This window comes from Gigantopelta aegis, chromosome 10, assembly GCF_016097555.1.
Source record: "Gigantopelta aegis isolate Gae_Host chromosome 10, Gae_host_genome, whole genome shotgun sequence".
Lineage (NCBI taxonomy): Eukaryota > Metazoa > Mollusca > Gastropoda > Neomphalida > Peltospiridae > Gigantopelta > Gigantopelta aegis.
The window spans coordinates 696,510-709,810 of NC_054708.1; the positions used below are offsets into that span (position 1 = coordinate 696,510).

At 45.6% G+C, this 13,301-nt stretch overlaps 1 protein-coding gene across 1 annotated transcript in view; it reads right to left on the bottom strand.

Moving 5' to 3' along the window:
• The window catches only part of LOC121382831 (lupus La protein homolog), an 84,320-nt gene that overhangs the window by 53,007 nt on the left and 18,012 nt on the right, over window positions 1–13,301 (bottom strand). The window contains exons 4-7 of the mRNA XM_041512457.1: window positions 11,145–11,251; window positions 9,886–9,987; window positions 8,220–8,333; window positions 5,826–5,935 (exon numbers count right to left, since the gene is read on the bottom strand). Of these exons, the coding sequence (XP_041368391.1) occupies window positions 5,826–5,935; window positions 8,220–8,333; window positions 9,886–9,987; window positions 11,145–11,251 (433 nt within the window). The remainder of the gene's footprint in view (window positions 1–5,825; window positions 5,936–8,219; window positions 8,334–9,885; window positions 9,988–11,144; window positions 11,252–13,301) is intronic.

Consider the following 13,301-nt stretch of genomic DNA (forward strand, 5'->3'; position numbering starts at 1 on the left):
GCTGGTCAGCTGCAGACACTGCAGAGACAGTAGCAGGAGCCATCGGTAGTAGCTGGTCAGCTGTAGAGACAGTAGCGGGAGACGTCGGTAGTAGCTGGTCAGCTACAGAGACAGTAGCGGCAGCCGTCGATAGGAGCTGGTCAGCTGCAGAGACAGTAGCGTGAGCCGTCGATAGGAGCTGGTGAGCTGCAGAGACAGTAGCGGGAGCCGTCGGTAGTAGCTGGTCAGCTGCAGAGACAGTAGCGGGAGCCGTCGGTAGTAGCTGGTCAGCTGCAGAGACAGTAGCGGGAGCCGTCGATAGTAGCTGGTCAGCTGCAGAGACAGTAGCGGGTGCCGTCGATAGTAGCTGGTCAGCTGCAGAGACAGTAGCGTGAGCCGTCGGTAGTAGCTGGTCAGCTGCAGAGACAGTAGCGGGAGCCGTCGGTAGTAGCTGGTCAGCTGCAGAGACAGTAGCGGGAGCCGTCGATAGTAGCTGGTCAGCTGCAGAGACAGTAGCGGGAGCCGTCGGTAGTAGCTGGTCAGCTGCAGCCGTCGGTAGTAGCTGGTCAGCTGCAGAGACAGTAGCGGGAGCCGTCGGTAGTAGCTGATCAGCTGCAGAGACAGTAGCGGGAGCCGTCAGTAGTAGCTGGTCAGCTGCAGAGACAGTAGCGGGAGCCGTCGGTAGTAGCTGGTCAGCTGCAGCCGTCGGTAGTAGCTGGTGAGCTGCAGACAGTAGCGGCAGCCGTCGATAGGAGCTGGTCAGCTGCAGAGACAGTAGCGTGAGCCGTTGATAGGAGCTGGTGAGCTGCAGAGACAGTAGCGGGAGCCTTCGATAGGAGCTGGTCAGCTGCAGAGACAGTAGCGTGAGCCGTCGGTAGTAGCTGGTCAGCTGCAGAGACAGTAGCGGGAGCCGTCGGTATGTAGCTGGTCAGCTGCAGAGACAGTAGCGGGAGCCGTCAATAGTAGCTGGTCAGCTGCAGAGACAGTAGCGGGAGCCGTCGGTAGTAGCTGGTCAGCTGCAGAGACAGTAGCGGGAGCCGTCGGTAGTAGCTGGTCAGCTGCAGACACTGCAGAGACAGTAGCGGGAGCCGTCGGTAGTAGCTGGTCAGCTGCAGACACTGAAGAGAGAGTAGCGTGAGCCGTCGGTAGTAGCTGGTCAGCTGCAGACACTGCAGAGACAGTAGCGGGAGCCGTCGGTAGTAGCTGGTCAGCTGCAGAGACAGTAGCGGGAGCCGTCGATAGGAGCTGGTTAGCTGCAGAGACAGTAGCGGGAGCCGTCGGTAGTAGCTGGTCAGCTGCAGATACACTGTAGAGACAGTAGCAGAACAGAGACAGTAGAGGGAGCCGTCAGTAGTAGCTGGTCAGCTGCTGAGACACTGCAGAGACAGTAGCGGGAGCTGTCGGTAGTAGCTTGTCAGCTGCAGAGACAGTAGCGGAAGCCATAGGTAGTAGCTGGTCAGCTGCAGAGACAGTCGCAGGAGCTGTCGGTAGGACCTGGTCAGCTGCAGAGACACTGCAGAGACAGTAGCAGGAGCCATCGGTAGTAGCTGGTCAGCTGCAGAGACAGTAGCGTGAGCCGTCAGTAGTAGCTGGTCAGATGCAGAGACAGTAGCGTGAGCCGTCAGTAGTAGCTGGTCAGCTATAGAGACAGTAGCGGGAGCCGTCGGTAGTAGCTGGTCAGCTGCAGAGACAGTAGCAGAAGCCATCAGTAGTAGCTGGTCAGCTGCAGAGACAGTAGCGGGAGCCGTCGGTAGTAGCTGGTCAGCTGCAGACACTGAAGAGAGAGTAGCGGGAGCCGTCGGTAGTATCTGGTCAGCTGCAGACACTGCAGAGACAGTAGCGGGAGCTGTCGGTAGTAGCTGGTCAGCTGCAGACACTGAAGAGAGAGTAGCGTGAGCCGTCGGTAGTAGCTGGTCAGCTGCAGACACTGCAGAGACAGTAGCGGGAGCCGTCGGTAGTAGCTGGTCAGCTGCAGAGACAGTAGCGGGAGCCGTCGATAGGAGCTGGTTAGCTGCAGAGACAGTAGCGGGAGCCGTCGGTAGTAGCTGGTCAGCTGCAGATACACTGTAGAGACAGTAGCAGAACAGAGACAGTAGAGGGAGCCGTCAGTAGTAGCTGGTCAGCTGCTGAGACACTGCAGAGACAGTAGCGGGAGCTGTCGGTAGTAGCTTGTCAGCTGCAGAGACAGTAGTGGAAGCCATCGGTAGTAGCTGGTCAGCTGCAGAGACAGTCGCAGGAGCTGTCGGTAGGACCTGGTCAGCTGCTGAGACACTGCAGAGACAGTAGCGGGAGCTGTCGGTAGTAGCTTGTCAGCTGCAGAGACAGTAGTGGAAGCCATCGGTAGTAGCTGGTCAGCTGCAGAGACAGTCGCAGGAGCTGTCGGTAGGACCTGGTCAGCTGCAGAGACACTGCAGAGACAGTAGCAGGAGCCATCGGTAGTAGCTGGTCAGCTGCAGAGACAGTAGCGTGAGCCGTCAGTAGTAGCTGGTCAGATGCAGAGACAGTAGCGTGAGCCGTCAGTAGTAGCTGGTCAGCTATAGAGACAGTAGCGGGAGCCGTCGGTAGTAGCTGGTCAGCTGCAGAGACAGTAGCGGAAGCCATCGGTAGTAGCTGGTCAGCTGCAGAGACAGTCGCAGGAGCTGTCGGTAGGACCTGGTCAGCTGCAGAGACACTGCAGAGACAGTAGCAGGAGCCGTCGGTAGTAGCTGGTCAGCTGCAGAGACAGTAGCGTGAGCCGCGGTAGTAGCTGGTCAGCTGCAGAGACAGTAGTGGGAGCTGTCCGTAGTACATGTAGCTGGTCAGCTGCAGAGACAGTAGTGGGAGCTGTTCATAGTACATGTAGCTGGTCAGCTGCAGAGACAGTAGCGGGAGCCGTCGGTAGTAGCTGGTCAGCTGCAGAGACAGTAGCGGGAGCTATCGGTAGTAGCTGTTCAACTGCAGAGACAGTCGCGGGAGCCGTCGGTAGTAGCTGGTCAGCTGCAGAGACAGTCACGGGAGCCGTCGGTAGTAGCTGGTCAGCTGCAGACACTGCAGAGACAGTAGCAGGAGCCATCGGTAGTAGCTGGTCAGCTGTAGGACAGGTGGGAACAGCTGGACAGGCGACCATATTGGCAGACACTGCAGCAAAATTATCTTGCACCATGCTAGGCAAAAGTGACTTCAGCACTTCTGCGACAGGAAGAAAGGAAATGTTTTATTGGCAGACACTGCAGCAAAATTATCTTGCACCATGCTAGGCAAAAGTGACTTCAGCACTTCTGCGACAGGAAGAAAGGAAATGTTTTATTTAACGATGAACTCAACACATTTTATTTACAGTTATATGGTGTCGGAGATATGGTTAAGGACCACACAGGTATTAAGAGAGGAAACCTGCTGTCACCACTCCCTGGGCTACTGTTTTCAATTAGCAGCAAGGGATCATTTATATGCACCATCCCGCAGACAGAATAACACATACCACGGCCTTTCATATACCAGTCGTGGTGCACTGGCTGGAGGGAGAAATAGCCCAATGGGCCCACCAACGGGGAACAATCCCAGACCAACCGTGCACCAAGTGAACGCTTTACCACTGGGCTATGTCTCGCCCTTTTTGTGACAGATTCCATGATGGAAGACTGCGAAGGTGAGGGAGCCGGGGCCGGCTCAGTCTTCTTAGCCCACCGAGTGATGACTCAGACGTAGCTGTTAAACTCCGCCGGGCCCAGTGGAATGCAGAGTTAGACAAATCCGCTAGCCCGACGCCCGTGGCTAGTGGTTTTTAAGTTCGGGCTAGTGAGAAAGGCGGGCTAGTGGTTTCCCCCCTCCTCTCGTCATCGCGGTTTTTTGTTTTTTTTCTTTCTTTTTCTCTCGGCTGAAATTTCGTTGAATAAATTTGATTGTGACGTTTGTCATCGAATAATATCAATAACGCAATCAGTATATAATAATAATCCACTTGAGCTAGGTCTGCAAACTGCAGTAACATGCTATCTCTACATCGTCACAGTTACAGCATGCATTGTTTACCTTTCCCTTTCAAGTTTCTGGCACAGGAAATAAAGTCTAATGACATGCGTGTTTTGATTGGTTAGACACGTCACTTGGTAGTTAATCTCGCACATATGTTTTAGGCTAAGAACTTGGAAATCACCAATCGCGACGACAGGTTAATCTCAATCAAGTAAACCCCAGCCATGCTTTGAATTTCAGTGTTTGTTTTATTTACCTATTGTTTTCTAATTTAACACTTTGCTAGCATGTGGTTATCGGCAATCAGGAAAACAATTTACTTTAATGGTAACCGCATATGCAATGACTCGGCTTGGCCTATTACGTATAGCGGTTTGGATAATACGTCACAGCTGCCGATACAAGATAATACCTTTTTTGTTCATCAATTAACAATGGATTAGATGTCGCCGTTATATTCTTTTGATATCGGTCTGACACGGAATAATGCCCTGTATTTGGCATCACCGTTCCTGGCGACATAAATAGTAGGCCCTAAATATATAACCAACTACCAAATACACTGAACCATCTATTACCGTGTGTCACACTGTCGTACCCTCATTTAAATTTAATTATTTTGATAGTGCTTTTAGATACCAACCAAGAGTTTGCTCAATTATATTTCCCCGGGGGGAGGGCAAAAACGAAAACGGGACAATGACGATGGATCACACTTGACAAAAGACAAAACGTACGACACGACAAAAAACTGAAAGTTATAACATGATTTAAGTGTTTGTTTTATTTTACTGTTATACTCGTAAATGTGTAATCTTACAAAAATTATATAAAAATCCAGTTATAATTGATCAGGAATTTGGGCTAGTGCTTTATCTGGGTGGGCTAGTGGTTTTCACAAACCCACTAGCCCTGTGGCTAGTGACTTTTCAAAATATTTGTCATACTCTGGGAATGTATAAAGTCATCTTAAGTCCATGTCAGTGTTTCTGCCAGAAAGAAATTTTTGCAACCACAGTCAACAAGGGGCATGGGGGGCCTCTCCCAAAAGGAAAATGGGTTAAGTTTAGGGTTAGGGTTAAGAAAACCATACAGTAATGATAAGGGTAATTAATTTTGTCAAAAGGTTAATTTAAAAAAAAAAATCTTCAACAATTTTTGGGTATGACGCATGTCGCAAGGCGGGCGACATCCTGGACACTCATCATGCGGGTCTCCTGCCATAAACTTCTTGCACTTAATTCAAGATTGCACAACTCGAGAAGAACTAGTGTCTGACATATTGAATTATCTCTAACGAAAAAGCAAACACCTAAGTGTAGAATTCTGGTAAACAAGAAGCCTCCATTTATAAATGGTGACCGAAACTGTTGACCAGCACACATGAGAATTAATAATTTGGAAAGAACACTTTAAATAAAGTGATTACAACCAAAATACTTGAACAACAATGAAGTACCAACATTTGTGTTACAGACATTAAAGACTCAAATAAACCAAGTAAAAGGATAGATGGCTCAGATTAAGACAGAGCGAAAGACCGACGTCCGAACCACAAGAGCGAAGGGAAAAGAAGGAAATTAGTCATGTGACCGGAGCAGGAAGGGGTGCACAGTAGAAGAATCTTAGGCCATCCCATTGGCTGTTGGGATGTTCGAACCAGACTACTATCCTCAGGGGAATATGCACTAGTTTGAGGACAGGTCAAGTTGAAAAGAAACACAAAATGTTTTACATCCAATGATCTTCTTTTTTTTTAAATGTTCTATGCAATAATTTTTTTTTTAGGAAACCAATGCTTAATCAATGTACTCTAGTGGTGTCAATAAAAAAAATCAAACTTTAAATGTTTAATATATACTGAGTGAAATAATTAAATGTCCATGACTTACTTCAACATTTTCTCAAGTTCATTTTCATCTGTGTCTTTGTATTTGACACATTCTATCTTAAGGAATTTTTCAGTGTCATCTTTTGAAGTAAACGTTACAATTACAGAACCCTGAAACAAAGAGAAATCTTAAACAAAGAACCCTGAACACAGAATTAAGTTGTCTGACGGGCAACTGGTATCATAGAATTAAGTTGTCCGACGGGCAACTGGCATCATAGAATTAAGTTGTCCGACGGTCAACTGGTATCATAGAATTAAGTTGTCCGAGGGGCAACTGGTATCATAGAATTAAGTTGTCCGACGGGCAACTGGTACCATAGAATTAAGTTGTCCGACGGGCAACTGGTATCATAGAATTAAGTTGTCCGACGGGCAACTGGTATCATAGAATTAAGTTGTCCGATGGGCAACTGGTATCATAGAATTAAGTTGTCCGACGGGCAACTGCAGGGCATAAATTTTTTTTTCAGACAAACGATATGTCATTCGTGTGGTTTTAGTGTTTGCATGAACGATTTTCTCCAGTGGTTCAGATACAAATGAAAAGGTTAACTGACAACGGTAATCAAATGAGAATATAAGATGGGTGATTTTTGTAGCTTTTCTCCAAATTCTTATCGTAAATACTACATTATTATTATTATTTGGTATGCTGGAACTAACTTGAAAGCTGCCATTTACATTTCAGCACACTACCCCATCGGTTCTGTTACAGGGCAGTATTTGTTGGCACCAAACAATAGTCTGCACGAAACAGGGATTTCCCGGAAGCTTTGAGCTTCCGGCTCTGAACGGAAAGACCCGAAGTTCTGCGAACCCTTATTAAACGTACTATTTTCTTCGCCGTGTATGTCATACGTTTTTTTCGCTTCCTATTTATTGCACGAGTTTATTGTGCACAAGAATATTTACCACGAGACTTTACATACGTTGCCATTCTCATTTGTATTAACTGTGAAATCGTCGGAAAACCACAATTTCTTCCTCTTTTTTTTTCATTAACGGTGTCCTTTTTGCGTTTTTTCGCATTAGGTCCTGACATTTTACAACTCTATAACTAAATGCCGGGCTAAGGTGATGTCACATTTAATAAATACTCATAAACCGCTTTAATTTCTAAACCGCGTATTGTTTTCCGCACGTAGCAAAATTATCAAAGGGAACGTGTGACTATGTTACTAAATGTTATTGACACTTCTAATGACAGTGCCGACTTTGTAATTGACCAAGTTCAAACGGATACATTGTTTTTTTCTCACACCTGCAATGCTAGGCCCGTTTTCTTACGAGCGATTATAGTTTTTGCACGAACGATCCGTCGTTCGTGTCGATATTGGTTTTGCATAACCGATAGACGAATGACAAAATCATTCGTCCCACATTTTATGCCCTGCAACTGGTATCATAGAATTAAGTTGTCCGATAAGCAACTGGTATCATAGAATTAAGTTGTCCAATGAGAAACTAGTATCATAGAATTAAGTTGTCCAACTGAATATTAGGTCCTCACAAACAACCGGACGAGTGTAAAAACTGACTGCTGAATAATAATACCTATGTCTCACCTTTTAATAATACCTACATCTCACCTTTTAATAATACCTATATCTCACCTTTAACAATACCTACATCTCGCCTTTTAATAATACCTACATCTTGCCTTTTAATAATAGATATATCCCGCCTTTTAATAATACCTACATCTCGCCTTTTAATAATACCTATATCTCACCTTTTAATAATAGATATATCCCGCCTTTTAATAATACCTATATCTCACCTTTTAATAATAGATATATCCCGCCTTTTAATAATACCTACATCTCGCCTTTTAATAATAGATATATCCCGCCTTTTAATAATACCTATATTTCACCTTTTAATAATACCTATATCTCACCTTTTAATAATACCTACATCTCGCCTTTTAATAATACCTATATTTCACCTTTTAATAATACCTACATCTCGCCTTTTAATAATAGATATATCTCGCCTTTTAATAATACCTATATCTCACCTTTTAATAATACCTATATCTCGCATTTTAATAATACCTATATATTTATTAACGTTTGTAATAAGGTTGGGGATGGACCAACAGGTGATGCCTATATTAAGGTCCCGCTCATTATTTTACAATTACACATTTTACATAGTAGCCAAATAATAAAATTGGGTTAAAAACATCAAGAAGACAGATCTCTTTACTTTGTAAAGACGAGAGAAAAAATCAAATGTTTTAATTAGTAAACTTTGATCTGGATTGAAACCTGGCAATACATAGAAGTGCATCCTTCATAGTTTCCACGCCAAATTAAAAGTACTGAATGTTAAATATCTTGACATGCTTTACCATCAAATTTAACAATGCTAAACAGTATAAAAATACCTTGAATGTTTTTTTTTCTTTTAGAAATCTTTTCATGAAGATAGAATCAACAGGCCCATATGTTTGGAAAAACTCTTCTAATTCATCTATCCCACAGTTCAAGGGAAAACCTTTCTAAAGATTCAAGAATAGGGACAAAATAAAAACATTGCAAAATACATCACTTAAACACCAATCTGTTACAATCTGTATAATAATGTACTACACTCAAACACCATAATGTACTACACTCAAACATCCATCTGTTACAATCTGTATAATAATGTATTACACTTAAACACTGTTATAGTGTGTATGTGTGTGTGTTATAAGTGTGTATGTGTACATGTCTGTGTTATCAGTGTGTGTTATTAGTGTGTATGTATGTTATTAGTGTGTATGTGTGTGTTATTAGTGTATATGTATGTGTATGTGTGTTATTAGTGTATATGTGTGTGTTATTAGTGTGTATGTGTGTGTATGTGTGTGTTATTAGTGTATGTGTGTTAGGGTTATTAGTATGTGTGTTATTAGTGTGTATGTGTGTTATTAGTGTGTACATGTGTTACCAGTGTGTATGTGTGTTATTAGTGTGTGTGTTATTAGTGTGTGTGTGTTATTAGTGTGTGTGTGTTATTAGTGTGTGTGTATGTGTGTGTGTGTTATTAGTGTGTATATGTGTGTTATTAGTGTGTATGTGTGTTATTAGTGTGTGTTATTAGTGTGTATGTGTGTGTGTGTGTGTGTATGTGTTATTAGTGTGTATGTGTGTTATTAGTGCGTATGTGTTATTAGTGTGTGTGTGTATATATGTGTGTTATTAATGTGTGTGTGTGTGTGTGTGTGTGTGTTATTAGTGTGTGTGTATGTGTTTAGACATGTCCAGTCACTCCACAATCAGCAAGACAGTCATCAGTGTCTGAAATGTGCATGCATGTGTGTGTTATTAGCATATTAATTTTGTATTTATTATACAAAACAAATAATGCTGGCATGCATGGGGGTAGGGAGGGGGTAATCTTAGTGTAGACCTGGAAGTGGTCTTAGTGACATTTGTACAAGAAAAAGTTTTTCAGATGTATTGCCTCTTGCTTGTGTATCTTTCAAATAGATTTCATACAGGATAAAAAACCTTTCATTCATATTTATTTTCTGTAAGTCACTTTCTAACAACTGATATATGCAGGCTTAAACCTGCCATTGATGGGCCATTTAAACACTAATATCAGAATGTGTAATAATTTATGACACACCATGTAAATGACCTCAGAATGTACAATTTACCACACACCACGTAAACACTGATTTCAAAATGTATAATTTACCACACACCACGTAAACACTGATTTCAAAATGTATAATTTACCACCCCATGTAAACATTGATCTCAGAATGTATAATTTACCACCCCATGTAAACACTAATCTCAAAATGTATAATTTACCACACCATGTAAACACTCATCTCAGAATGTATAATTTACCATGTAAACACAGATCTCAGAAAGTATAATTTACCATGTAAACACTGATCTCAGAATGCATAATTTACCACGTAAACACTGATCTCAGAATGTATAATGTACCATGTAAACACAGATCTCAGAATGTATAATTTACCATGTAAACACTGATCTCAGAATGTATAATTTACCACGTGAACACTGATCTCAGAATGTATAATTTACCACGTAAACACTGCGTGCACTGATATCAGTCCTTCGTTCTTTCGTGTTCTCCGGTATCGGCTTCTGTGGTGAACGTCTTACTTTTGTCAGGCAGTCACTGATCTGTGGAAAATAACAATCAATTAAAAACCAACTAAACTACAAATTACAAAGAAGAAAAACATGAAAAAATAAGTTTTGAAAAATGTAAAAGCATTAAAAGTGTAGAGAAGAAGTAATTGCATTACAGTAAACTGAACCATTGTGTTTAGGTAGATACAGGAGTTATACGACATGCATCATGTATGTATAATTATATGCTACTATACTTCTATTTTGTGTTTCTAAAGCAGCTGGCTAATCATTTGAACTGGTCCCAAAATATATCAGTATATAAGTTTTGTATATATCATGTATGGGCTTATGGCCTTACATACAATAAAAGAATTGATTGATTGATCATAGGCGTACAGGCTCCCTTTTTGGTAGGGGGCAGGCTGGTTTATGTCTGAATCTGGATAGCAACATTTATTCGTATTAGCAATGCTACCAAACAGGGTTGCAAAGGAATCAATACACATTTTTATATGGATTACAACTAATTTTGAGGATAGAATGATGGAAATACATGGTAAAAAGTACTCAGGTTAGCATATTTTGCCGTAATATCTTAATTTTTTTTGCCCGAATTTGAGGTTTTGCTCCAGCACTAGTGGGTGGGGCCAATTACTCCCCACCCTCCTGCCCCCCCCCCCCCCGCCCCCATCTCGTAGGCTTATGTGGGCTATAATAAACACACATGGGCTACAAACCTCCAGTACTAGTGGATGGGGCCAATTACTCCCCACCGCCCTGCCCCCCCCCCCCATCTCGTAGGCTATAGTAAATACACATGGGCTACAAACCTCCAGCACTAGTGGGTGGGGCCAATTACTCCCCACCCTTCTGCCCCCCCCCCCCAATCTCGTAGGCTTATATGGGCTATAGTAAACACACTAGTGGGTGGGGCCAATTACTCTCCACCCCCCTGCCTACCCATCTTGTAGGCTTATGTGGGCTATAGTAAATACACATGGGCTACAAACCTCCAACACTAGTGGGTGGGGCCAATTACTCCCCACCCACCTGCCCCACATCGTGTAGGCTTATGTGGGCTATAGTAAACACACATGGGCTACAAACCTCCAGTACTAGTGGGTGGGGCCAATTACTCCCCACCCTTCTGCCCCCCCATCTCGTAGGCTTATGTGGGCTATAGTAAACACACATGGGCTACAAACCTCCAGTACTTCTGATGTAGACTTCTTCACAGAATGAGCAATTGACTTGATGTTATCACAGATTTTTTTCAGTCTATTGAAGGTAAGTAACGTCTCTATTTTGATCCCTGTTAAGTTGTTAAGAAAAGTAAGCAAACATATCTTCATTTGTTATAAAGCCCTGATGGCAGAGAGCTGGTCAGAGGCAGGGATGGGTGGGGGCCAGTCAGAGGCATGAATGGGAGGAGACTGGTCAGAGGCAGGGATGGGTGGGGGCCAGTCAGAGGCAGGGATGGGAGGAGGCTGGTCAGAGGCAGGGATGGATGGGGGCCGGTCAGAGGTAAAGATGGGAAGAGGCTGGTCAGAGACATGGATGGGTGGGGGCCAGTCAGAGGCAGGGATGGGAGGAGGCTGGTCAGAGGCAGGGATGGATGGGGGCCGGTCAGAGGTAAAGATGGGAAGAGGCTGGTCAGAGACATGGATGGGAGGAGGCTGGTCAGAGGCAGGGATGGATGGGGTCCGGTCAGAGGTAGAGATGGGAAGAGGCTGGTCAGAGACATGGATGGGTGGGGCTGGCCAGAGGCAGGGATGGGTGGGGCTGGCCAGAGGCAGGGATGGATGCAGGCTGGTCAGAGATGGGAGTAGGCTGGACAGAGGCATGGATGGGTGGGGATGGGAGGATGCTGGTCAGAAGCAGGGATGGGAGGATGCTGGTCAGAGGCAGGGATGGGAGGATGCTGGTCAGAAGCAGGAATGGGACGAGGCTGATCAGAGGTAGGATTGGGAGGAGGCTAGTCAGAGGCAGGGATGGGAGGATGCTGATCCAAGGACAGGGGTGGGAGGATGCTGGTCAGAGGCAGGACTGGGAGGTGGCTGATCTGAGGTAGGATTGGGATGAGGATGGTCAGAGGCAGGAATGGGAGTAGGCTGATCAGAGGCAGGATTGGGATGAGGCTGATCAGAGGTAGGAATGGGAGGATGCTGGTCAGAGGCAGGGATGGGAGGAGGCTGATCAGAGGTAGGGATGGGAGGAGGATAATCAGAGGCAGAGATGGGATGATGATGATCAGAGGTAGGATTGGGAGGAGGCTGATCAGAGGCTAGGATTGGGATGAGGCTGGTCAAAGGCATGGGTGGGAGGATGCTGGTCAGAGGCAGGACTGGGAGGTGGCTGATCAGAGGCAGGATTGGGATGAGGCTGATCAGAGGTAGGAATGGGAGGATGCTGGTCAGAGGCAGGGATGGGAGGAGGCTGATCAGAGGTAGGGATGGGAGGAGGATAATCAGAGGCAGAGATGGGATGATGATGATCAGAGGTAGGATTGGGAGGAGGCTGATCAGAGGCTAGGATTGGGATGAGGCTGGTCAAAGGCATGGGTGGGAGGATGCTGGTCAGAGGTAGGGTTGGCATGAGGCTGGTCAGAGGCAGGAATGGGAGGAAGCTGATAAGAGGTAGGATTGGGATGAGGCTGGTCAGAGGCAGGGGTGGGAGGATGCTGGTCAGAGGCTAATCAGAGGTAGGATTGGGATGAGGCTGGTCAGAGGCAGGATTGGGATGAGGCTTATCAGAGGCAGGGATGGGAGGAGGCTAATCAGAGGTAGGATTGGGAGGATGCTGGTCAGAGGCAGGGATGAGAGGAGGCTGATCAGAGGCAGGAATGGGAGGAGGCTGATCAGAGGTGGGATTGGGATGAGGCTGGTCAGAGGCAGGTATGGGAGGATGCTGGCCAGAGGCAGGGATGGGAGGATGCTGATCAAGGGCAGGGATGGGAGGATGCTGGTCAGAGGCAGCGATGAGAGGAGGCTGATCAGAGGTACAATTGGGAGGTGGCTGGTCAGAGGCAGCGATGAGAGGAGGCTGGTCAGAGGAAGGGATGGGAGGATACTGGTCAGAGGCAGCGATGAGAGGAGGCTGATCAGAGGTACGATTGGGAGGATGCTGGTCAGAGGCAGCGATGAGAGGAGGCTGGTCAGAGCAAGGGATGGGAGGATGCTGGCCAGAGGCAGAGATGGGAGGATGCTGATCAAGGGCAGGGATGGGAGGATGCTGGTCAGAGGCAGCGATGAGAGGATGATGATCAGAGGTACGATTGGGAGGTGGCTGGTCAGATGCAGCGATGAGAGGAGGCTGGTCACCTGAGCAAGGGATGGGAGGATGCTGGTCAGAGGTAGGATTTG